Below are 27,280 nucleotides of genomic sequence, written 5' to 3'. Positions count from 1 at the left end.
GAGGGCGGCGGCGGCGGTGGCTGCGGCCAAGACCCAGACATCTGGGACTGTTGTTGTTCTCTCGCGGCAGGACCGCCTCAGTCCGTTCGCCTAGAAGGAGACCCGGAGCTGGTCTGGTGAGCAGCCGGTGGCCGCATCCCCTCTCTCTCCGGCTTCCTCAAAGCTGCGGCAGGAGCTGGTTCAGGCACCCTGCGTTGGTCTCCGATGCCCTTCAGTGAGGAGGGGGCGTCAGAACCCTGGTGAACGCATCTCAGCCCCCCACCCCCAACTCAGTGTCTTCGCCGGCCCCCCACGCCCTCACGCCCCAGTCTGGCTGCCATGGCTGAAAACGCAGAGGGAGACCTGAACTCCAACCTGCTCCACGCCCCCTACCAAACCGGGGACCCTCAGCTAGACACGGCCATCGGGCAGTGGCTCCGTTGGGATAAGGTGGGTACCTGTTCAGCCTTGCATCAGCCCTGTCCTCCCGCACGCCCTCCCATACACAATCTGCCCTTTCGCGTCCCCACCCGGTGCTCAGCAGGCTGCAGAGGAGATGGCTCCGGCCACGGGGCAGGGGCCAGCAGATCCGGGCGTTGCCACCCACCTATGCCTGGACTGCCTCCCGGGACTATCTGAGCGGAGCTACCTGTGGTCACTTCCTTTTGCAATGCGCGGAATTGCAGCCTTCCTTTCTCATCCACAGCCCCGCCCTTCAAGTGCATATCGTCTCTTAAAAAATTATTATTATTAATTATTATTATATCATCATGTCGTAAGTTTTACCCTTCATAGAACTATTTCCTTTCCTCTTTCTTCTCCTTTGACTTCCTTCTCTGCAAACCTGAAAGTGGCTTTTGGTACCCTTCTTAGATGTCTGTAACCGCTCTCTGCTTTACTTCTGGTCTGGTGTGTTTCCACCTTCCGTCGCTAGGTAGTCGCTGGTGGTATTCTCTAGTTAGCACCTTTTGCTCTTGAAAAGGTAAGAATTCTCTTACCTCTTCATTTCCCTTGCCGGGAGTTATTTTCTGGAAGTATTCTGTTCAAAGAAGCATGTTTTTCAGGTTTCATATGATGCTCCTGATACGGAATTGTTTTTGCTTTACCCATTCCTTTTCCTCCTCTACTCCCACCACCCCCTCCAAGTTGTTAGGGAGATTTCATCTTGTCCAGGCTTACGGGATGGATCTGTGAAAGCCAGAGTTAAAATGCAGCTCTCTCACTTGTAAAAGAGGCCACTGGTGACTCCAACAAAGGAAGATGATCTAAGCTTTTGATTTGTCAAATGCGTTAAATGCATTTGTTGAAGTAGAGAAGGCAATGTATTTAAAATGGAATTCATAATACTGATTTAAGGAATCAGTATGGTAGTATATGAAATTGTGTTGTACAAAAGAATTTCCTAAAGGACTCACTTTCTGAAAAAGTTTTATTTTTACTTTGCTCCGTCATTCATGCATTTAGCAAAGAATATGTATTGTGTATTGGGTAATGTTTTCAGAGCCTGTTAGGGCCAGGGGATGGATACTAGTGGTAAGGAAATAGAAAGGGTTCTGCCCTCCTTAAGCCTTCATTTAGCAGGTAAGACCAACAAATAAGCAATTACAATGAGTTAGTTACTGTTACTTGGTCGTGTGCATCTTAGACATTCTTCTTCTAGAATCTAAACCAGTGCTTCTCAAACCTTAACGTGTTTACAGATCACCAGGGAATCTAAAATGCAGATTCCCAATTAGTAGGCCTGGGGTAGGGTCTAAGATTCGGCCTCAAGAATGAGCTTTCAGGTGATACTAATGCTGCTGGTCTGTGGACCACACTTGGAGTGGGAAGGCTTTAGAGTGTTCTGATTCAAATATCAAATTAAAGAAACAACTCCCTTATAGAATTTGACCATATAGATATATTTTGTAAGTCAAGTGTGCAGAATATGTGATATCCCATTAATTACCATAAGGATGTATAAAATGCAAATAACTTTAAAGCCATTTGCCAGAGGCAAATGTTTAGCATAAACATAAACAGTTTAGCATAAGAGCCAAAGCTTATTAGCATACAATAAAATCAAATGTACTACAAACCTACTATATAAATGTCTTCAGCAGGGAAACCTAACCAAATTACGAATGAACGATAACTGTATATGTTTAATATAGTTAATTTTTTTTGTTTAAAGCCATATGCTTTCATTGGTATTTTCAAGAAATGAATGTGGTTGGACATTTATGTGTTCCTAAAGAGAAAGGAAGACTCATGAAATTTGAAAACACTTGTAGAATTCCAACACAATTTAATTTACTGGTAACTAAGTATGTCAAGGCTTTTGACCCCAACAATAGGAATTTGTTTTCATTGCAATGGATGAGATCTTTTGTTCTCTTTAGGTGCCAGTTTTGACTATACTTTTCCTAATAAGTCTCTTGATTGATTTTTTTTTAAAGATTGGCTGAATGAATCAATATGTATTTATTGTCTTTGCTGTGCCTAGATATTATTGGGATATACTGAAATATAGAAAGACTATAAAATGCATATACACACAAAAAGATAGCACTAGGTAGTATTGCTGGTAATTAAATGTTTTGTAGGCAGGCCTTATTGGAACAAAAGTAAGAGTGACCTGTGGACTGGAAAGATCAAAGAAGACTTTATGAAACCAGGATAAATATAAAAAGACTGAGGGGGAGCCTTCACTGAAAATGGAAGAGGAAGTCTTAAATTATATTTAAAGTGCCCTTTCTATGTAAGATACTAGCTAAAAACTTGTGGGAGATACAAAGATGAAATAGATGTGGATCATATCTTCAAACAACATAGAAGGGAAAATAGAACAAAAGTCCACAAAGGAAACAAGTAATAAGTGCCTTTAACTGAGGAATAGATCCAAATAATTTAAATAATTATTTAATTAAAATAATTACTTAACTGACCCCCCCCCTCATAATGGCAAAGAATACTTTTAATTGGTAAACAAATGTGTGTTTACTACTACTGAAAATAGAAATAAAAGACTTCGGTCTAAGCCAGTGATTTTCATATATCTAGCAGTGAAACATTTGCAAGCAAAATATAGCCCAGTGAAACAGAGGCGAGTGAATTCCCTTTTAATCATCATCGTGTGATGGAAAAGACACCGAAGAAGCACCTCTAACAAAGGTGGTCTAGTCTAATTTCATTGTATAGAGACCTAAAGAAATTGTGAAAGTTACCCAGTTTGGGTAGAGCCTGGACCGGAGGTTGGATCTGCCACTTAGTTCAATCCAGTTTTTATGGATTTATATTTTCTTTGGTTCACATTTTTCTAATACTTGATTTGGTCTGTAAGCAATGAAGTCCACAGAATACATATGGCTTTATTAATTTTGGGAAATATTAGCACTTACTACTTGAATTTATTTGTGTAATGTTTCAAATGTTGTAAAATGATCTGAATTTCATTTGATATGCCTAGCAACCCTGCACAGTAGGCAAACTAAATAGTAGTTTTCCCCATTTTTACAAGTAGAGAAACTTAGTTTCAGAAAAGGTAAATGACTTAAGGATGTATGGCTTTTTAGTGGTAGAGTTGAGACTAGAATTTAGATCATCTGACCTTCACTCTAGTTTTCTTATCCACTACACTAGACTCTAGAACCTGAATATTTAGTGAATGTTAGTGACATCATACACCAGGTTTCAAGGACTTCATTAAAACCATTTTATTGGCTTTTGTAAAACCTGAGTAGGATGTAATTGCAAAATAAATGTCATGGAGTTTTTTAAAGAGCTGAATTTGCGGCTCAACAGTTGCTTTGGTCTCCTTGGCAACAACATTCTCCCCTCTGTCTGAGAAATTTAGTACAGATAAATGAGGGTTTGAATTTATTTTCCTTCTTAGAAATAAAATTCATTTTTTCTTTTTTCTTTTCATATTTTTTACATTTTCCCCTCAGTTTCTACCATTTCATCTTCACTTCATTTTTATTTACTTCAAAGAAATGCATGCTTATGATTTTTTTAAAAAGTACAAAAAGGAACATAATGAAAAACAATGTTCCTAACTGCCGCTTCTCATTTTCAGTCTGCTTCTCCGAAACCATTTTTAGTTATTTGTTTTTAGTTATTCTTGTGGTTACCATCAAAAGACTAAATAATACACTAGTATCACTCATCCTTAATTAATTATTATGTTATTTGTCAAATATATGCTGTAAAAAGTCAGAGCTAACTTACATTCTTCTCTACCTCTCCTAAATTTCAATAGTTATGTTTTACTTATTCTTGTAAGTTTAAATAATGTAATTAGTGCTAACAGTCTGCAGAACAATAAGCCCAGCTCACAAATCCAGAACTCCTAATTGCCCATTTTATTTAAGAAGAGACTGGCAGGGGGCACCTGGGTGGCTCAGTCAGTTAAGCTCAGTGCTCAGGTCATGATCTCACCATGTGTGAATTTGAGCTCGTGAGATCCAGCAGAGCGTTGGGCTCTCTGCTGTCAGTGCAGAGCCCACTTGAGATCTTCTGTCTCCCTCTCTCTCTGTCCCTCCCACACTCCCTCACTTTCAAAAATAAGTAAAAACCAGCAACAACAAAAAGGGAGACTGGCAGATAACATATCTACATATACAAAAATGGAGAAAACCCATACCATTTTCACAGAATAATCTGTGGATATCAGTGACTGATCAAGGATCAAGTTACGTAAAGAAAACAAGCAGCATTAAAAGCAAGAAAAACAAAGAAATGGCTCCAGACAAAAAACAAAACTGAGGTTAATGAGGGACATAGACTTCAAAAATTTTTAAGTTAAATTTAAAAAGAGAATTCCGTCAAATGAGGGAAGATGCCATGAGAAAGGCATCAAAAATAGGAACAAGCTCTTGGAAGTTAGGAGAAAAATAAATGACTATATCCTTCTCCTACCTTTTGCCAAATGCAATAGAAAATATAAAAGCTTAAGTTGAGGAAATCTACAGCAAAAGGAAGTAGGAAATATAAGGGAAGTTGACATGGAGGAACTACCCCAGTGTAAAGAAATCACAGATGACAATTGTGCCCTAGATCCACATTGGGCTTCAAAAAATGTGTCTTGAAAAAGAGTCCAACATCTATGCATAAATAATAAAGAGCTGGATGATATTAATGGTATAGTAAAGATGGTATATTTTTCTGGCAACAACATTTAAAAAAGAAAGGCTATTATCCAGGGATGGTAGAGAGGAAGGGAGGGGAGGAGGAAGGAAGGAAGACCTGAGTAAGCAAGTTATGGTTCGAAAATGAAACTAAAACAGGGAATGATTAAAAAAAATTTTTTTTAATTGTTTTAATTTGTTTTTGAGAGAGAGAGAGAGCGAGCCTGAGCAGGGGAGGGTCAGAAAGAGGGAGACACAGAATCTGAAGACAGACTCCAGGCTCTGAGCTAGCTGTCAGCACACAGCCTGACACGGGGCTCGAACCCACAAACCACGAGATCATGCCCTGACCGAAGCCAAAGCTCAACCGACTGAGCCCCCCAGGCGCTCCAACAGGGCACGATTTTGAACAACTAATTGATAGACCTTAAGAAAAAAATCCTTTTGATCTCAATACCTTCAGGAGATATAGGTAGGCTGGAACAGAAGCAAATTTTTATCCACACCCACTACATAGATCCACAGTGAAAAATATTTAGATAATCTTAACCTTGTGCTTACATTATTTTCAATTTTGAAGATCAACCTGAAGACAAAACACAAGATTTAATTATTTTTTATTGTGGCGACAAAGTACAAACATAAAATTTACCGTCCTATGAATTTTAAGTGTACAGTTCAGTAGCATTAATTATATTCACATTGTTGTGACATGGATCTCCAGAACTTGTTCATGTCGCAAATCTGAAACTCTACCCATTATGTAAGCCCCTTTTGACCCTCCTCCCAGCCCCTGCTAATAACTACTGTTCTACCTGTTTCTATGAATTTGACTACTTTGGGCATCTCATATAAAGAGAATCATACAGTATTTGTCTTTTTACGACTGATTTATTTCACTTAGCATAATATCTTTAAGGTTCACCATGTTGTAGCATATGAAAGGATTTCCTTCTTTAAGGCTGAGTAATATGCTGTACCACATTGTGTTTATCCATTCATCCATCTGTGGACATTTGGGTTGCATCCACCCTTGGCTGTTGTGAATAGTGCTGCTGTGAGCATGGATATGCAAATAGCTCGTCAAGATATTTCAATTCTTTTGGCTACATACCCAGAAGTGGGATTGCCGGAACAAAATGTAGATGTTATCAGCATAAATAGGATTCTGGCTTATTGTGGTTTTCAAATTAAAAATGTACTTAAAACTGGAAGCAACCAAGATGTCCTTCAATAGGTGATGGGTAAACACATTTTGATATAGCCGTACAGTAGAATATTATTCATCGATTTTTTTAAGTTTAGTTATATATTTTGGGAGAGAGAGACCACTCACATGTACACACATACACACATAGAGAAGAGGCAGAGAGAGAGGGAGAGAAAGAGAATCCTAAGCAGGCTCCACGTGTTAGCGCAGAGCCCAACGCGCTATGAGATCATGAGCTGAGCTGAAATCAAGAGTGGGGTGTTTAACCGACTGAGCCACCCAGGTGCTCCAGTTCATTGATGTTTTAGAAATGAGCTAACAAGCCACAAAAAGAAATGAAGCATCAAGAGGCAAAAACACAGTTAAGAAACTTTAAGTACATACCACCCAGTGAAAGAAGCCATTCTGAAAAAGCTACATACTGTCTGACTCCAACTATATGTCATTTTAAAAACAGGTAAAGCAAGACAGTTTTAAAAAATGACTAGTTATCAGGAGAAAGGAGGGAGGAGATGGGGCACAAGGGATTTTTAGAGCAGTGAAGCTATTCTGTATGATACTATAATGGTGGATATATGGCATTATGTGTTTGTCAAAAGCCATATGCAAACTATGGACTTCAGTTCATAATATTGGATCAAGGGTACCTGGGCTGTGGAGCATGGGACTCTTGATCTTGGGGTTGTGATCTTGAGCCCCATGTTAGGTGTAGAGATTACTTAAAAATAATAAAAAGTCTTCTAAAAAAATGGATCAGTATTGGATCAACTACAGCAAATGTACCACACTAATTCAAGATGTTAACAACATGGAAAACTGAGTGAGGGCATTTATGAGAACTCCTTATACTATCTGCTCAATTTTCTGTCAACCTAAAACTGTTCTAAGAAGTAAAGTCTAGGGGCACCTGGCTGGCTCAGTATGCAACATATGACTTACGATCTCAGGGTCATAAGTTTGAGCCCTATGCTGAGAGTAGAGTTTAAATAATTTTTGTTAAGTTAAAAAAGAGTACATATGCATTCAAGTATATATACATATAAAAGGAAAGGATTTATATTTGAAAACACCTCCTTCTTTCCTACCTGAAATTTTTAAAATAGGCAGACTTTTCTTCTGCCTTTTATTTGGGGATCTTCTTTGCCCTATTTTTTCTTTCATAAAGGATATTTGTTTAATTCCTTCAAGTTTTCTACAAGGCAATTAGAAAACCTATGTGGATATATCTTTGATCTAAAATTATATCCTTATCTTTCTTTCCTCTTATTTGAAAAATTTTAAAGAACCTAGAGAACTTAATGAGAAGGAATTTGTCTTCATTTGGTTCTTCCAGATTTTACTTGTACGATATATTGAACTAACCAAAGAGTCTAAGTATTATATTTCACCATCTCAGATTTTCATGGTCCTTCCTTGGATTATCTAAATTAGGGTTCTTTCATCCTCTTACACAGCTTGTTTAATTGTTTTTTACATATTTTATATGTCTGTTCTGTTTTTAAGAAATATTTCCCCCCAAAACAAAAGGTTTAGTAATTTAGTACAGATTTTACTAAAATCTTTTTTCATTAGTCAGTATCTTTTTATATGACTGCTAAGTAGTACTAAGGCTGCCCTCTGGTGTTGGGAGTGAATGGAGAACATAATACTGGTGGAAAGGAATAGATGGGTAGGTACTGTATCTAATCCTGCATGGGGTACTTTACACCACATAATTTAATGAGCACTGAATCTTACCAAAAAACTATGATATGGTCATATCTAATGCCTAAAAGAATATGGAAATTTTTAAAAATACTATGAATATTATAATATAAATGAAAAATCCTATGCTTCTCAGATATATAGACCTTTTAGCTTTCAGCTGATCAGAAAATCTTTCATGTAAATAGTGGTTTTATTTTGTGCTTTCTGCTTCAGAATTTTTCTCATCTTATTTTTCCTCTGAAATACTTCATTATTTATATGGGTAAATATTAGAAAAAACCTAAATGCACATCAAAGGGGAAAGGATAAACAAATTGGAACACTGCAACAGTTGAATAGAGTAGATCTGAGATGAATGGATAAAAAAGTTATGGTATAAATTCACCATGGAATATTATTCAGCTATAAAAAATGAGAATATCCTGCTACTTGTGATAATATGAATGGAACTCAAAGGCATTATGCTAAGGGAAATAAGTCAGACAAGAAAGACAAACACTATGTTCTCACTTACATGTGAAATCTAAAAAGACCCTAAATACCAAAAAACACACCAAACTGATAGATCAGATTTGTTGTTACCTTCCGGGGGGGGGGGGGCGGTGCACAGAATTGGAGGAGAGTGGTCAAAGGGTACAAATTTCTGGGTATAAGATAAGTAAGTACAAGGATGTAATGGACAATTTTATTATAGTTTACACTGCTATATGATATACAGGAAAAGTTGTTAAGAAAGTAGATCCTAGGAGTTTTCATCACAAAGAGAAATTTTTTCCTTTTATTGTATCTATATAAGATGATGGATGTCAAAGGATACAGAAGTGCTGATGCATCGGAGCACATGTACCCCAATGTTCACAGCGGCACTTTCTACAATAGCCAAATCATGGAAAGAGCATAAATGTCCATCAACTGATGAATGGATCAAGAAGATGTGGTATATCTATACAATGGAGTACTATATGGCAATGAGAAAGAATGAAATCTGGCCATTTGTAGGAAAGTGGATGGACCTCGAGGGTGTCATGCTAAGCGAAATAAGTCAGGCAGATGAGGACAGATACCATATGTGTGCACTCCTAGGTTTAACAGGAGAAACCTAACAGAGGACCATAGGGAGAGGAAGGGGGGAAAGAGAACTGAGGAGAGTGAGGGACACAAATCATGAAAGACTATTGAATACTGAAAAGGAACCATGGACTGAAGGGGGAGGGGGAAGGAGGGAAGGGGTTGATGGTCATGGTGGGGGGCACTTGTAGGGAGAAGCATTGGGTGTTATATGGAAACCAATTTGAAAATAAACTATTAAAAAAAAAGATGATGGGTGTTAACTAAACCTATCATGTAATCATTTCACAATACCTTCAACCATGTGAAGGTTAGGGCACCAACGAACACCCCATGTAGTCAAAAATCTGCATGTAACTTTTGATTCCCAAAAAACTTAATAACCTACTGTTGACAGAAGCCTTGCTGATAACATAAATAGTCAATCAACGCAGATTTGTTTATATATGATATACTGTATCTGTACAATAAAGTAAGCTAGAAATTTTCTTTTGAAAATGTTAAGAAAATCATAAGGAAGAGAAACTACATTTGCATTATTGTACTGACTTTATCAAAAAAATCTGCATGTAAGTGGACCTACTCACTTCAAACTCATGTTCAAGGGTCAATTGTATATGTAAATTAAACTATCATGTTGTGCACTTTATACTTAGTGATGTCAATTATTTCTCAGTAAAACAGGAATAAAACAAAACAAAAATAGATCTGTATGTATTGAAAGGACCTCCAAGATATATTAAGTGAAATAAGCAAGTTATAGAACATCATATGCAGTTTGATACCATATATATAAAATAAAAAGAGAGAAAGCTAAACTACATTTCTATGCATATGTAAATTCCAGTAAAGATCTAGAAGGATACATCACAACACTACTTGCTTTCCCACAGGAAAGATCTGGGACTGAAGGTAATAGTCAAAGATGTCTATAGCTTTATCTGTATTATCATGTTTTTAAACTAGGAAAGTATATAGTCACAATTAATAATAATATTTAAAATACAAATAAAGAACAATTAATGGTCAACTTCTGGGGCTACTTTTTAAGAGTGATAGGAATTCAAAGTCAGGAAGACTATGTAAGAAGTAGAATTTGAGCTGGGCCTTGAAGGAAAAATAGGATAGGAATAGATGAGGAATAGGGGGACAGAAAATTTCAGGGGGGAGAAATAGAAGAATCAAATGGAAAATGAAAGTGATCAGGAAAGTGAAACTAGGCAGTGTGCAAGAACAATGAAGTTTGTTATTTTTTTTAATTCAAGTATTGTATATGCGTTGGACTGCTGTGGCAATTTAGTTCACACAAAGGAAAAAGGAAATCTAGTGTTTATTGAGTGATCATGTGCCAGATGTGTTAATAGATGCTTTCATGTAAAAAAAAAAAATCTCTTTTAATCCTTCAGGGATTGTTTGAGGTCGTTGTTATTCTCATTTTTAACCTATATACAAACTCAGGCTCACAGAAATGGAGAAAGTATTTGAATCCAAAAAGGTTTTGAACTCCTGTGCCCTTTGAGATCTGGTTCCCACCCTTCCTGACCTTTATATTTGAGGTATCTGGAACTGGACTCTATTGTTAGTTCTTGGGTGATTAATCTGGCAGTGTGTAATTAGGATGAGATGAGTTAGAAATGGGGAGGGTAGCCCAGAGACTCTTTTAGAATTATGGATAACAAAACTTTACATTAGGGTGATTATAGAGCATTCCAAGAAAACTTAAGAAGTAATGAGCCGTTTTAACAAATTGTCCTATCCTTTTTAGAAACACAGAGAATGAGGGGCACCTGAGTGGCTCAGTTGGTTAAGTGTCCAACTTCAGCCCAAGCCATGGTCTCATGGTTCTTGGGTTTGAGCCCCATGTCGGGCTCTGTGCTGACAGCTCAGAACCTGGAGCCTGGATCCTGCTCTGGATTCTGTGTCTCCCTCTCTCTCTGCCCCTCCCCCACTGGTGCTCTGCCTCTGTCTCAAAAATAAATAAGACATTAAAAAAAGTTTTTTAACACAGAGAATAGTAAACAGCTTCTATTTTGTTACAGTATTTTGCCAAGTTTGAATAATACCTCCTTTTGAAAAAAATAAGTTACAGGTTTAGTTTAAATTCCCATATCCACTGTACTGATCCTATTCTCTTCCATTCCTCCTTTCCTCCAAGAAACCAAGGCATATCTAGGAATACTAGAGTTTTGTCTAAATTTCCTGTTTGTATGAAAAATAGTTTTGTTTTTCATTTAATCAAGTAAAGATAACCCTGGAAGTTAAACAGCTCCTTAAAAAAAAGCACTTAGTGAAAAATATTTCAATGCCTGAAAATTCTCAAATCAAAATTGAAGTATTATATTTTTTATAATATATAAATACTTAATATACAACTTTTGAAAATGTGGACACTTATGCCTCATTAGTAGCAGAAGCTTTACTGCACGTCAGCAATAAAATAACATCAAATACAGCCTAAGATGTTCTTTCTCTAAGTAGAAATGTCATGTTTTACAAAGATAGTACGTTCCATATGTGATTTCTATAAAGTTAGATTCATAACTACGTAGAATTAATGATTTAAATGTCCTCTCTCCCCAACATCAAGGAACTTTTACGTAATTATCAGGAAAAACTTAACAGTAAGAGAGCTGATATTATGCAACAGTACAGTTCACACCTGTGAATTTATTTTTGTAATTTGTATGTCTTTTTAAAAAAAAACTCTGCTTCATAAAGAGAATTCAAGTATCTTTCAAGTGTAATTTTTAACATTAAATTATATTTTTCAAGTGTTTTATAAAGGGAATTGAAAGAAGCACCTAATATTGTTTGTCATTCATTCATTCATTAATTATAAGGTAAAAAACTGTGCATCTGGATTAATGCATATTTCTTGTATTTCAACCTCAGCTTTAAAGTTTTTCTATATGATTTGTTTTTTAAGTCACCTTATTGGATAATTTACACTTACAAAATTGACAGTAAATTTAATTCTTTTAAGTGTTCTACTTAATGAATTTTGAAAAGTGTACAGTTGAACAACCAACATCACAATCAAAGAGCATTTCTCTCACTGCAGACAGGTCTCTTGTGCCCTTTTGTAGTGAATCCCCTTGCTCCAGCCCCTGTAAAACCATTTTAGAATGTGTAATTGAGTGACTTTTATTTAATATGTTGAAAAGATTGTGCAATAATCACCAGTACCTAAATTTTTTTAATGTTTATTTATTTTGGTGGTGGGGAGGGCAGAGAGAGAGGGAGACACAGAAACCAAAGCAGGCTCCAGGTTCTGAGCTGTCAGCACAGAGCCCAATGCTACGCTTGAACCCACAAACTGCGAGATCATGACCTGAGTGAAGTTGGACATTTAACTGCCTGAGCCACCCAGGTGCCCACCATTATCTAATTCCCAAACATTTTAATCATCCCAGAAAGAAACCCCATATCCATTAGCAGCCACTCCCCATTCTTCCTCCTCCCCCACACCCCAGTCTAGCTCCTGAAAACCATTCATCTGTCTAGATTTGCCTATCTGGACTTTTTATATAAATGGAACCATACTGTTCTTATATGTGGCCTTTTGTATCTGCCTTCTTTCACATAGCACATTTCGTATTCATCCATGTTGTAGCATGAATCGGTACTTATTATAGCTTATTGGCTATTTATATATTTTCTTTAGTGAATCCTTTGCCCCTTTTTAATTTGGTTGTCTTTTTGTTGACTTGTAATAGTTCTTTATTGTTCCTATAGTTTGCTTTTATGAAAATCATACAATAAGTAGGCTTTTTGTGTCTAGCTTCCTTCAGTTAACATAATACTTGTGTGATTTATCTATTTTGTTTTCTATATCAGAAGTTTATTTCTTTTTGTTGATGAATGTTATTCCATTTTATGGATGTACAATAATTTGTTTATTCATTCACCAGTTGATGGACAATAGGCTTTAACTATTAAGACTAAATCTACCATTAAAATTCATTTATAGGTCTTTGTGTGAACATGTTTCATTTTTCTTGGGTAGATGCCTAGTGGAATTACTGTTCAGCATTTACTGAAAACTTTTTAAATAGCTATTGGGTGTTGAATTTTTTTAAATGCTTTCTCTGCATCTACGAAGATGATAGATTTTCTGTTGTTTTTTAAATGAATAATTTATTTTTTAAAAGCAGTTTCAACCAAAAGTATGTGTCAGAATACCTAGACAAAAATAGCAAACATTTAAAATGTTTTATTTTGACTGCCTTGTATGAGAAATATTTTTTGTCTAAAGCGTAGTAGAGACTTAAGTATGACTCTATTATTGAACAGATGTGTGTGCTTTGTCAGAAAAAAAAATCCATAAGTTAAAAAAAAGACTACATCCATGTAATCTTAAGTTTTGAAATGGAATAATCAACATTTTTATCTTTCACACTAATTTTGGCATGTTTATTATTATACTTAAATAATAACAATATGTTATATTTGAAATCTTATTTTCTGCTTTTTGAGTAGTTAGGGTCTTTATTTCCTGGATATGATTTTGATATTCATTAAGTGGTTATTATTCAAGCTTTATTAAGCCAATTATTATTAATGAAATCTCTTTTTATATGACAAGTATAGTCATTCAAATTTGTTATCTAATCAATTTAATTTATGCTAATTTCTACAATTTTTTTGAAGATGGAGAAATTATTTTACTTATATTTAGAATCAGAAAGATAAAACAAATGAACAAACAAAACCCAGGAATAGACTCTAAATACAGAGAACAAACTGGATGGTTGCCAGAGGGGAGAGAGATGGGGACATGTGTAAACTAGGTAAGAGGGATTAAGAGATACAAACTTCCAGTTATAAAATACATAAGTCATGGCGATGAAGAGTACAACCTAGGGATATAGTCAATAATATTGTATTAACATTGTATGGTGACAGATGGTTTAACTACACTTAATCATGGTGAGCATCATGTTATCGATAGAATTATCAAATCACTATGTTTTCAAACGAATATAATTTTGTATGTCATCTATACTTCAATATGAAAAAACATTTAAGATGGAGAAATTAAATTTAGAATTACACAAAGACTCTTAGATGGGAAAAAATGATTGGTTAGCAAGAGTAAGGAAGCATCTGGTTTGGAAAACATGTTCTGCTTCAGGTCTCTCAATTTGGATCTTCAAGCTGGCTGACCCTCAGGAATAAATGTCAGTTGAATCTACACTTCAGGTTTTCAGATGGCAGTTTCCTATTTTAACTTCTGTTTAGAAATAAACTTAAAAAAAAAAAAGAAATAAACTTAAATATTTTTTCTCTGTAGTTCTATAAAACTGGTATTTGTTGTTTAGACACTAGCCTCTATCAGCATTTTAAAATGTTATTTATAGGTTTGCAGTTTTAGATATATTTGAACCAGTAAGAAGTCAATTTTGTATATTACCTCATCTTTAGATATATAACAATATCAGGATTTGGATTGTGAAAAAATACATGTATATTATATATAATGTTCTTTAGATCTGTTCTAATCTTCTAAACAATGAACCTAAACGATGAAGTTCACATATTAAATTGTTTTTAAACTGTTAGGTTTAGTACTAGAATATTAATAGAGTAGAATCAAGCTGTATAAAAATTATGCAAATATTAAGTTTATAAAAGAGATAGGAAAGAAGATTTATAGGTGAATTCCTCATTGAAAAACTTATTTTATATAATGATTAATTACTTTTCTATATACATTTGTATTTATTACACATGGATAATACAGAAGCCCCCTAATTATGAACAGAATAGGTTCAGAAAAGCTTGGATGAATCCAGAATAATCCTTCATAAATGAATACTAATATTTTCATTTCATGGCAGGTAGAGTTGAAATAATTTTGGTCTGGTATATACCTTTATTCACATCTATGAAAGTTTGTAAGAGGTTTGTTAAAAGAGGTACTTCTCTTTATGTATATAAAGTGCTGCTTTTTTTCTTTATTTTTTAAATCCGTTTTTTCATGTTTTCTTTGAATTTGGCCTTACGGACCTACACTATGGAAAAAATAAAACTCTACAGAGTATTATGTAAGAAGACACTTTCTTTTCTTCATTTCAGCCATATAAAGTTGCAGCACTCCATAGGATTAGAACCTAAAGGAAAATTTTGGGTAAACAGGTAACCTTTGAAAATAATGCATGGCTTTAATTCTGTATTCTTTAGCTTACTGATTTCCCTACTAAACAATCAGCTTTCTTCCTGATGAAATATAGAAAATGCTAGTAGTCACTAAAATCTTTTTGGACTTTCTGCAGGATTACTTTCTTGGGGTGCTAAAATTAGTAGGATTCTAAAATACACTAGCTAAGAGCAAATTTAGTTCACATTGAATGCATTTACTTCCTAAACGATTTCCATTTTATATAGGAGATCAATAAGTACATTTCTAAAAGGCATGTAACTTCAAGTAATTTCCCCATAGACTTACAGTAGAATTTTAGAGGTTTCTTTACCATTGGCATCACTTGAACCATTTTTTTCTTTTTTTTGCTGATTAGGCTGCTCCTCCCCTCAAGTAATGAACACATTGTAAATAAGAGAGCACATTTAGAAAGCAAAATATAATTTGTATTTGAGAAAGCCCCAACAAATATTTTATTAATAACCTCTCTGAGTGACAAAAAGAACAATTTGTGAGGTAAAAAGTACCCATGTAGACACACAAATAGTAGTTTTTCTTAGCCATTAGGGGTACTTATCTAGTTTTTACCACAAAATAAGTTACATACATAAAATATCTAAGGTATGTACATAAAATACAAACATAAAATATCCAAACAGTACGAAGTCTGTAGTATGAAATCACTTTTCTATCTCAAATCTCATCCCTGGTTTCCCCATCAGAGATAATCACTATTTTTAGTGTCTTATATTAGCATGGAGTATTTCTGCAATGATATGTAAATATACACATACCTCTTTTTATACAAATTAAAACACTTCATATATACTTCTGCTTTCCTTTTCATTTAATATATCTGAGTTCTGTGTGGAAAGAGTATTAAAAATAATTTGTAGTTCTTTAGAATCTTTTTAATATAATAGCTTATACACCATAGTTGTATGAAGATAAAAAACAGAAATATAATTTCATTCACATAGAAAATGTATGATAATCATGGCTACATAGATTGCCCTTACATGTATTTTTAAACATTTGTAACATCAACATCTAATTTAATATCTAGCTGTGAAATAGTGGAGAAATATGCATTTTAAAGTAGATTTCAGGGGCACCTGGATGATTCAGTCGGTTGGGCGACTGACTTCAGCTCAGGTCATGATCTCACAGATCGTGGGCTCAAGCCCTGCTTTGGGCTCTGTGCTGACAGCTCAAAGCCTGGAACCTGCTTCATATTCTGTCTCCCTCTCTCTCTGCCCCTTCCCTGCTTATGCTCTGTCTCTCTCTCTCTCAGAAATAAATAAATTATAAAAAATAATTATTTTAATTAAAGTAGATTTTATTTGCCTGTCACCATAATTGCTTAGCACTTTTTACCATAAAAATATACTTCTGTCTAATGCATTGTAATTCTTTATCCATTTTTATTTTTCTCTAATTTAGTCTTTTTCAGAACCAGGAATTAGGTTAGGACTGGTTATAATGTTTTTTAACAGAGAATGGAGTTTTTAAGCCCTACACTAGTAGCTCTGTAGTTAAACATTAGGAAGTACTAGTAACCTAATAATATTCATGTCCAGTGGGTCATTTTTATATTTTATATAACTGTAATTAAAAGGAATAATGTTTGGCTTTATAGCTGGAGTTCATTATTATTAGGAACATTATTAATCTACTCTATATAATTATTTTGTTGTTTGTAGTGAGATGGTATAGGATTTAGAACCAGACCAGTCTGGATTCAGATTCTGTCTAGACCTCCAATATTAGCTCCGTGTTAGTAGGCTTTCTCTCTAAATCTTAATTTCTTTATTAATACAACAGTAATAATTGTACCAGTAAGATGCTGCAATCAACATTCTTGTATGAATAAATCTTTTTGTTTGAGTAAAGACATTGCTATGGACAGAGATATTATGGACCAAAAGGCATATTGCAGTTTAAATTTTGATAGTTGCTGTGATATCACTCTAAAAGGACTATCCTAATTTATTTTTTAAAAAATAAAGTTTGGGGCGCCTGGTGGCTCAGTTCGTTAAGCCTCCAACTTCGGCTCAGGTCATGATCTCACATTCGTGGGTTCGAGCCCCACATCGGGCTCTGTGCTGACGGCTCAGAGCCTGGAGCCTGTTTCGGATTCTGTGTCTCCCTCTCTCTCTGCCCCTCCCTTTCTCATGCTCTCTCTCTGTATCAAAAATAAATAAAACATTTTTAAAAAATAAAGTTTACTTATTTATTTTTAGTAATCTCTAATCACAACATGGGGCTCGAACTCATGACCCCAAGATTAAGAGTCACATGCTCTTCTGACTAAGCCAGCCAAATTCCCCAGAACTGTCTAAATTTCTATGTCACTAACTGTATGACACTGCCATGTATCCTCTACAGAACTGAAATTTTTTAGTCTTCAATTTTTGCCATTCTTATATCTATTTTTGAATGTTAGTCACCTTCAAGTCTCTTTGACCTCTGTATCAAATCTGGTAGTATCTTAGACTTTGGAAAAATATAGAGTAGCCCAGGTAATCTTACTGTTTAGATTCTCCTCTTAATAGCTATTCATATTTTTATGTAGGCTGTGTATTTGTTATTCTGTGCCATTTATAAGATGGAGATTTTGTCATTATATACACATACGTTCGTACAAATATGTATACATTTATATATATATAAATTTATATCCATTTTTAGCAGATTATAATTTCAGAATAACCAGAATTTTCATGGCTTCTTATTAGTTTGTGGCATATACTCTGGTTACTTTAATTCCACTATAACCAGAAAACCTTTTTGTTGAAATTATATAGTAACATGTTTTTATTTCTTTGTAAGTACAAATATGCTCTAATATTTAGTGCCTTATAGGTGCCTTGGTTTATTATCCTAAATATTCATTATCATTGTACAGGCCATAGACATAGAAGAGCTAAGCTGTTAGTATGGACTAAATTTGTACTATGTATAGTATGGAAGGGAGAAGTTGTGGTTCACCTTATTTTCATAATATTTGACTTTTTCTCTTATAAGGAAAATACTGGAAAATTCCATTCAAATTTTATTCTTATTATAATTACACTTCTATTTGAAACTTGTTACTTGTTTGTGAAGTAATATTTCCATCACTGGCATCCAACAGCTTTATGAAAATAAGTTAAAGGATTTGATGATGAAATACAGAATCCTAAAATATAGATGTTGGCATGTCCTGCCTCACAAGCCAAGTTTGGAGTGAATTTTCATTCTCATTCTTAACCAAGTCCACCTTTAATATCTAAGACCTTTTTATGATCACCTTTACTGTAGATACATTGAATGGTTTTCTGTGACTTTAAGGAGTGGAAGGCTTATCTGGTCATCTTCAATCACAGAGGTTTAGGAAGTAATTGGTAGGCATGTGTTGATGGCTTTGGTCCAATAGATTCGTATTTCTTTTTTTTTTTTTTTAATGTTTATTTTTGAGAGAGAGACAGAGACAGAGTGTGAGTGGTGGAATGGCAGAGAGAGAGAGGGAGACACAGAATCTGAAGATAGGCTCCAGGCTCTGAGCTCATGATCCAGGAGATCATGACCTGAGCTGAAGTCAGATGCTTAACTGACTGAGCCACCCAGGTGCCCTGCATATTTCTTATAAAACTGAATTCAGTTTGTTAAAAAAGTCTTGAGTAGTGTTACCAAAAATGCTATGACAATTAGATATATGCATCACCTTCAGGTAGGGTCTGGGTCCTTGGGGGACTCCTAGATGGCAGGTATTATTTTATTATTCATACTAATATTGATAAGTATCACTGTGGAGTTTATAGTATCTCTAGAACCTTGTGATATATGCATAATACTGGCTCCTCAGAAGGGCTTCATATCACACTCTGCTTGTGATCCTGATTAAGTCTTAATGCTTTTTTATAGAATCCCAAAACAAAAGAGCAGATTGAAAATCTGTTACGGAATGGGATGAACAAGGAGCTACGAGATCGTCTTTGTTGCCGAATGACTTTTGGGACTGCGGGACTTCGTTCTGCTATGGGGGCAGGATTTTGCTATATAAATGACCTTACGGTAATACAGTCAACACAGGTAAGTATTGCAAAGTATATATGTATACTTTTTATCACTCTGTTTTTTTGCTTTATAAATTAGGTAGTGGCTTTCTAAAACAAAACAAACTTTATGTCTAGGAAGGTACTTTCTAGTAAGTTAAACGAAGATTAAATGCTGACCTTTGCTCTTAGACAGGATTTACCTTAGAAGTCATTTGTGTATCTTCAAGGTCACAGACAAAGTTTCTGATGAAGAGTTCTTATGGTTACCAATGTCAACTTCTTGACAATGTTACTTTGCATTTGAAGTCGGGAAATAGATATAGAGATTTCCAATGAATACAAAGAAACAAATTTAGGAAAAAGAGAATTTCTCATTTTGGCATATGGCCATTGATAAAGGTTAACTAGAATATTTGGAAAATTTAGTTGAAAATATTTCCCTTAAACATGGTTTTCTATATCCATTTTAGAGTTCTTTAAGACAGTGTATGGTATGGTACAATATATGTCTCCCCATTTTTATACAACTTACTCTAGAAACAAGTTGCTTCTTTCTCTAGCGAACCATTCTCACTGCTTTAAAGAACTACACTTTTGAAGCCAAAATGCATTTAGAATATACTAAAAATAGTTCTGGACTAGAGAATTGCTCAGTAGGCATAATTCTAATCAATACTGTCAAACAATAAATCATCCTTAGCCTTGTTGTGAGGGAATTCTCTAAAGGCAAAGGCTAGTGCAGGGGATGGGGAAGAAGGGATGGTAAGACGGCTACATGGACAGGATACCTGTCCCTTCCCCCACCGCATCCGCTTACTTTCCTTCACCCAGAAATGCATCAGTCCACTCTTTTTAATATATCGGTTTCCTCATAAGCTTTTGTTTTAAATGAAGATGTCTTGACTTTACAAAAAGTGTTTGAGGAGGTGTTTGAAAATAAATTTCTACAGAAGTGTAAATGTTTACTGGAATTGAGATTCCATTGTGTGAAGTGGAAAAGCCCAATGGAGTCTAATACTTAAGCCCTAGCCTTTTTCAGAATCTAGATAAAGGGGGATAAGATAAGATGGGTATTTATGCCAGAGAATAATAGGAAGTTCTGTGAGGCTTTAGGATAGCATCATTATTAGAAATAAATTGGTGAAACTAGTCAACACGAGCTATATTAAGCATGCATGTGCATGTACTTACACACATGCACACACACACACACATTCATAGGGAATGTAGCCCGGGGACAGGGGGCCAAGAGCACCTGGCTATGAGGGTCCCAAACAGAGCAGGTTTGGGCACTTGCCCCTGACAAAATCCAAAGACAGAGAGAGGAATGGTAGTGAAACAAGATAGGAATTTATATCAGCAATGCCAACACAAGGAAGACAGCAGACTAGAGACTCAAAGACTGCCTCCAACGTGCTGAAAATATTTCCAGGTTTATATAAGGAAAATATATAACCTTTGTGGGCAAAGGTGGGTGGGTACTTGCAGGTGGGCAGTGAAGGTCAAGTTGCTTATAGTCTTATAGTCAGTCATGTGGGCCTTGCTGGCTCTAGGTAGTGCTTATTGCTTAAAGGGGTAGTTACAGTTCCCATCAGGAGATTTGCCAGCAAGGTATTTTGCCTGAGTTAAGAGATAAGCTGAGAAGAAGAACTTAATCAATTAGGAAATTAGAGACTATGGTCAAAATGGAGGTAATTGAAATCCTCTTTGAGGAGCAGGTTGAAAAGAATAATTACACTTGAAAGAGCCATGAAAAAAGGGTCCAGAGGTCACTGGGGCCTCATGGGGTACTGCCACATAGTTACTTAGCAGCACCTGCCATCCAGTACTTCAATAAATTAGTATAACTTAGTTTTCGTTGAATGAATCGCCTTGGGCAATTCATTAAATGGAGCTTTAATCTCATTCTGTCTCCTCTTTTTTTGAAGAGATACTGAAAAACAGACAAAAATACAAAAGGTATCTGCATTCTTTCTTTTGGGGGTCATAAGGATTAAATGTGGCAACATTTTTGATAATGGTTTTAAAAGACTATAAAAGAATGAAGTGTTGTTTCTGGAGATGAAAGCATTTATTGATGTTATCAAATCATATGATACTTAAATGGTTTTAGTTTATTGTTGTGATATTTTCAGTATTCAACACTTCATTTCTTTTTTTTGTCTCCAGTGACTGCAGGTTTTCCTAGTTCATGAGATTTTCTTTTTGTGGGATTTTAAAACTAAAGAATTAGAAATGGAATCAGCCATCCTGAGAAATGTTCTAATGAAGGTTTATGTTGCTGATTTAAGATGTTTATGTGATAAATAGGTCAAATATTTTGGTTGGCTTTAGTCTTATGATTTAGCAAGGCCAAATATGGTCAAAATTCTGTTCTCTAGAGCCTTAAGACAAGAAATAATTTCTTTCGGGTCTTCTGACAATTTTGTGTGTGTGTGTGTGTGTGTGTGTGTGTTTTAGCATACTGACTCTCTTGTCCCCTCGTTTTCCCCTAATGTTTTATGTATCATATTGGATTTAATAGTTACTTGATTGACATTTCTGTAGTATTAAACATGTCTGAAATTCCAGGAAATAAATGTTTGTCATCTCACATTTGAGGATTGAACTGTGTTGTTCCCAAATGGGTAAACATGAGCATGAAGGTGGAAGCCAGTTTCCTATGAGTCAATAAGCTGCATATGACACATAAAAAGAATAGATTTTAAGTTGTGTAAAATGCAGGTATTAGTCAGGAACTAATCTTTTGTGTCTGTCTGCTTCAGGGAATGTACAAATACCTTGAGAGATGTTTCTCAGACTTCAAGCAGAGAGGCTTTGTCGTTGGGTATGACACGCGGGGTCAAGTTACTAGCAGCTGCAGCAGCCAGAGGTACAATGTTAATTGTTTCAGAGATCAAGTTGGATTGGAATAACCTTAAAAAAAAATTAACAGTAGGCTTTCTCAAGCAGGAAGCTGTCAAATAGAAATGTGATCACATGCTGATGTTTATTTTAGAGCTGAAATAGAAGCATTTTAAAAAGACCTCTTGGGTTTTATAGGCAGGGTTAAAATTTTTAACATTTAGAGTTAGAATTTAGAATGGTATCACAGCTTATGTTATGATTTCAATACTTTGGTAAACGCACTAGATAGGAATGATTAAATAACTTGTATTCTCTCATTATAGTCCCATTTAATTAGTTTTAGGGTATTTTCACACATAGATATTCATGAAATAGTGATACTTTTTTTCAGGGGTTAAGTGTGCATTTGTGTTTATCAGAGTCTCTTATTTCACTTTCCTCCATTCATTTTGCCTTTTGCAAGGTGTATTTCTTAGTAAAGAAGCCAAATATGATTAAGGAAAAAGGAGGAAATTAAAAGATGAGTTCCGTTTCTTGTTAACCTCCTTTTTAAAAAATCTTATTTATTTAACATTTTTAAGTTGGAACATGAAGCTTAAATAACCACTGATTATATGGATTGATTATATTAGGCTACCATATATTCAGAATTATTACAATCTGAAACATTATTTTGTAGAAGGTTGGGTTTTTAAATGTATGGTAAGCTAAGGAGTAAGTAAAATCTCCCTTTATTTTTTTTTTTTTAGACTTGCTAAACTCACTGCTGCAGTCTTATTGGCCAAAGATGTTCCTGTGTACCTTTTTTCAAGATACGTTCCTACGCCTTTTGTAGTAAGTGTGTTATATTATTGATTGTACAGTTTGTTGCTCTTAAAAAGATTTCTTAAATCAACCAGGATTCAAATCTTTGTAGTTCTATATTAGGTGACATGAAAGACAAAAGGAAGGCAAACAAATTTTGCTCTGAGTTTATTTTCGTTCAACAAGCATGTGTTGAACCACCAAGGAATTTGATCTATAACAAGATAATAAGTTTTACCCTATTTATGTCTTAATGTCTTTTCCTGTTACTCAAAGTCATTCCTATGTCAAGTGAGTAAGTAAGTGGAAAGCAAAATGGAATTATGGTGTTACTCTTTTCTCAGCCATATGCGGTCCAGGAGCTCAAAGCAGTTGCAGGTGTGATGATTACTGCTTCTCACAACCGCAAAGAAGACAATGGGTACAAGGTAAACCTTGGACTCTTGATCTTTGCTTATTTCATAGTTTTTAATTAAATAATATGGGCTGGGTATATCTTCATCACTGAGAAGCAGGGTTAGATGTTGGGGACAGGAAGATAAAAACATGAAGGCCACCCCTCAAAGGATGTGTTTCCCTGATGGCCCTTATTACTTCTCAACATGTACTACTACAAAAATCTCTTCAGTGGTCTTTTTGCTTCTAGTATCTTAGTGCCCTTGGTTTCCCCATCCTATGCCAAAGCCACCCTGTCTACCATTGCAGAAACAAAGTCATACTGAGAACTTAAAGAATGAATGGGAGTTTGCAGGAGGAAAGCCAGAGGAACAGTACCTTTATCTCATTCTCCTTTCCCTCTAGTCTTCTACTGAGACTCTCCATTGGCCATAGGATCCATTTGATGTGTCAGCCGCCATGGCAGAAAGCAGGCGGGGAGGGGTGAAGAGCAGCAAAGAGAGGGCACAGCACAGCACTGAACCAGTGTTTGGGGCTCCTGGGTGATGAGCGCATGAGCTTATATTTGTTATTCTTTTAGTATGGGAGGTCTTCAGGTATACTGAACTCTGTTTAACTGGGAAAAAGAAAATTTAGTACTAATCTACGATTTTGGCCCTGGCCAGCTAAATGGGTAGTGTTACTATGCACAGAGACAGAGAAGAAGCATGATTAATTCAGTTTGGGACATATTCAGTTTGAGGTATTTGTGGGCCAACCATGTAGCAATATCCTGTAGGTGCCTAGATGTATAGATCTACTCTGGGGAGAAATCTAAGGCTAAAGTTACAGATTTGGGGGTTATCATACATATTAGAACATAAAAGAATATTTGGAAGTCTTTTAGTTGGATGAGTGGCCTAGAGACAGTATGTAGTAAAAAATAGGTACAAAAGGGATCCCTAAGGAACATCAGCTTTAAAGAAGGTAGAAAGAAGAAGTGCTGGAGATAGAGGATAGACCAGGAGAAATTAGTGCCATAAAAACCAAAGGAATAAGAAGAGAGATGCAAGGAAGAAGTCAACTGTCAAAGAGAGCTGAGAAGCCAGATCTCTCCTCTGAGCATCAGATCAGACACCTAAATCCAGCCATCTACTTGATATCCATTGGGATGTCTAATAGACATTTCAGAATTAGTGTCTCTCAAATAGAGGTCTTAATTCCCCCATGACCTGTCACACATACACACACCCAGATGTGTTCGTCCCTGAATCTTCCCTGTCTCTGTAAATTGATATCACCAGCCACGCAAACAAAGACCAAAAATTATTATTATTATTTTTTTTTTTTTTTTTTTTGGTGAGAGAGTGTGCATGTATATGTACTCCTGGGCGGGAGAGGGACAGAGTGAAAGAGAGAGAGAGAATCTTAACCAGACTCCACACCTACCATGGAGCTGATCCCACTGTCCCACCCAGGTGCCTAACCACCCAAGTGCCCCCCAAAATTATTCTTAATTATTCCTTTTTCTTCACTGCTAAAATTTAACCTGCTAACAGCTACGAATTCTATATTTAAAATGTATGTTGAGGGGCTCCTGGTTGGTTCAGTCAGTTGGTTGAATATCCAACTCTTAGTTTCGGCTGAGGGCGTGATCTCACAGTCAGGGGATCTGCTCCAAGCTGGGCATGGAGCCTGCTTGGGATTCTCTCTCTCCCTAGCTTTCTGTCCCTCTCCCACTCTCTCTAAATAAATAAATAGAATAAAATGTATGTTAAATGTATTTGCTCTGCTCACTTCTACCGTCACCATCCTAAAGCATCATTATCTTATGTCAGAGCTACAGCATCCTAGCTGGTCTCCTTCTGATCCCATTGTTCTCCCTGAAATCCATTTTCCACCAAGCAACCAGATGACTTTTTTTAAATGTCAAAAGGTCATGTTACTTTCCTGCTTAAAATTCTCCATTGGCTTTTCACTCTTCAAATAAAATCCACACGCCTTACCTTGGGGTTTCCAGGACTCTGTCTCCTGCCCTACCTCAACCTCATTTCAGTCATTCCTCTCCTGTGCTCTCTACGTTCCACTCACACTACTGCTTCTTTCTGTTCCTTCAGGCCTCCAGGATACCAAAGCCTTTCCCACCTCTGAGCCTTTGTAATTGTTTTTTCCTCTGCTTGGATTGCTTGTCCTTAATCTTGCAGATTTGCTTATTTTCATCCTTCCGATTCCTGCCCAGATGTTATTTCCTTGAAGAGACCTTCCCAGGCCATCTTATCTGAAGTGACTTCCCTCAGTGACTTTCTCATCATCTTGTTTATTTCCTTTACAGAAGTTATCACTGTCTCTGATTAACTGCTTTCCTTAGGATGGATTGTTTCTTTATTGACTTGTTTGACCTTCCCCAACTTTCTTCCCCAATATAAGCTCATGGGTGGAGGGACTTCATCTGTTACAGTTGTCATTGTTGGTGAACATATTTGTCATATAGTAAAACCTCAAAGATTTCTTTTTTCCTTGAAATATAAGCACAACACAAAAAGGATAAAAGTTAAACAGTGTACAAAATTAAAGAGTCAAAAGTATCTTTCCCATTCCTTTCCCCCAGTACCTCTCTTCAGAAGCAAACATTGTTTCTGATTTGTTTCCTCCCAGAGATTCTCTATGCATGTATAATTATATATGTATTTGTCACTCCCACATATTTTTCCATAAATGGTAGAATACTATGTAGAGTGTTCTATACCTTGCTTTATTTCACACAACAGTATGAAACAGTCTTAGAGATCATTCTCTCAGTTGATCGATTGATAGGTAGATAGGTCTGCCTCATTCCTCTTTTAAAAATCTATATAAGTGAATCCTGGTTTATTTAATCAATCATCTGTTGAGGAACATTTCATTTGTTTCTGATCTTCTCAGATCAGAAGGTAGGTAGATAGGTCTGCTACTCATAAACAGTGCTACAAAGAATGTTCTTCTACATATGTCTTTGTTTATATGTGCAAGTAGATTTGCATAGTCAGTATAGAATAGTGGTTAAGACTATGGGTTGGATTTAAAACCTGCCTCTGCCACTCAGAAGCTTTGTGACCCCATGCAGGTTCATTTCTCTGTGTTTCCCCATCTGCAAACTAGGGGTAATAGTAGAACGAATGTCATAGGGTGAGAGTGAGGATTAAAGGAGATATTGCATGCAAAATGTTTAGTACAATGTCTGGCTCCAATAAATGCTCAATAAATGTTAGCTATTGCATTTATTCCTTAAAAATTTTGTTTAATGTTCATTTATTTGAGAGAGAGCACAAGTGGAGGAGGGACAGAGAGAGGGGGAGACAGAGAACCCGAAGAGGCTCCACACTGTCAGTGCAGAGCCCGATGTAGGGCTCAAACCTATGAATTGTGTGATCATGCCCTGAGTTGAAGTTTGGCCCTCAACAGACTGAGCGACCCCAGTGCCCCAATTGCTTTTATTCTTATCATCTTATAGCTACATTGTCCAATGTTGTAGCCACTAGCCACTTATGGCTTTTGAACATTTAAAAGATGACTAGTATGAACTAAGATGTTCTGAAAGTGTAAAGTATACACCAGATTTCTAAGATATAGTATGAAAAAAGAATGTAAAATATTTCATTAATTTTATATGGATTACATGTTAAAATGATAATATTTTAGATATATCGGGTGATATAAAGTATAGTACAGTTAATTTTACCTGTTCCTTTTTATCTTTTTTAATGTGGTTATTAGAAAATTTAAAATTACATAAGTGGACTTGCATTTGTGGCTCACTTTATATTCTGTGGTACTGTTGATCTACAGGATAAATTTCTGGAAATAAAATTTTGAGTCAAAGGGATATGAAAGAAAATTTGTCATTCTCTACTCAAGGCAGTTGTACCAGTTGATACCCTCACTAACAATGTATGAGGGTCTTTATCCCATACCTTCCATATTATCAAACTTTTTGGTCTTTACCAGTCAGATAGATGAAAAT

At 35.8% G+C, this 27,280-nt stretch overlaps 1 protein-coding gene across 2 annotated transcripts in view; it reads left to right on the top strand.

The window, feature by feature from the left end:
* The first annotated feature begins 2 nt into the window (after positions 1–2).
* PGM2L1 (phosphoglucomutase 2 like 1) overlaps positions 3–27,280 on the top strand; it is a 47,488-nt gene continuing 20,210 nt past the window's right edge. Inside the window, exons 1-5 of one of the 2 annotated variants that reach the window (XM_029957524.1) lie at positions 3–429; positions 19,121–19,288; positions 22,020–22,126; positions 22,851–22,935; positions 23,250–23,333. In XM_029957524.1, the coding sequence (XP_029813384.1) occupies positions 319–429; positions 19,121–19,288; positions 22,020–22,126; positions 22,851–22,935; positions 23,250–23,333 (555 nt within the window). In that variant the 5' untranslated portion in view covers positions 3–318. The remainder of the gene's footprint in view (positions 430–19,120; positions 19,289–22,019; positions 22,127–22,850; positions 22,936–23,249; positions 23,334–27,280) is intronic. The other variant, XM_029957525.1, reaches the window with a different exon arrangement.

Source organism: Suricata suricatta, chromosome 11, assembly GCF_006229205.1.
Source record: "Suricata suricatta isolate VVHF042 chromosome 11, meerkat_22Aug2017_6uvM2_HiC, whole genome shotgun sequence".
Lineage (NCBI taxonomy): Eukaryota > Metazoa > Chordata > Mammalia > Carnivora > Herpestidae > Suricata > Suricata suricatta.
This window is presented reverse-complemented; position numbering and strand designations above follow the sequence as displayed.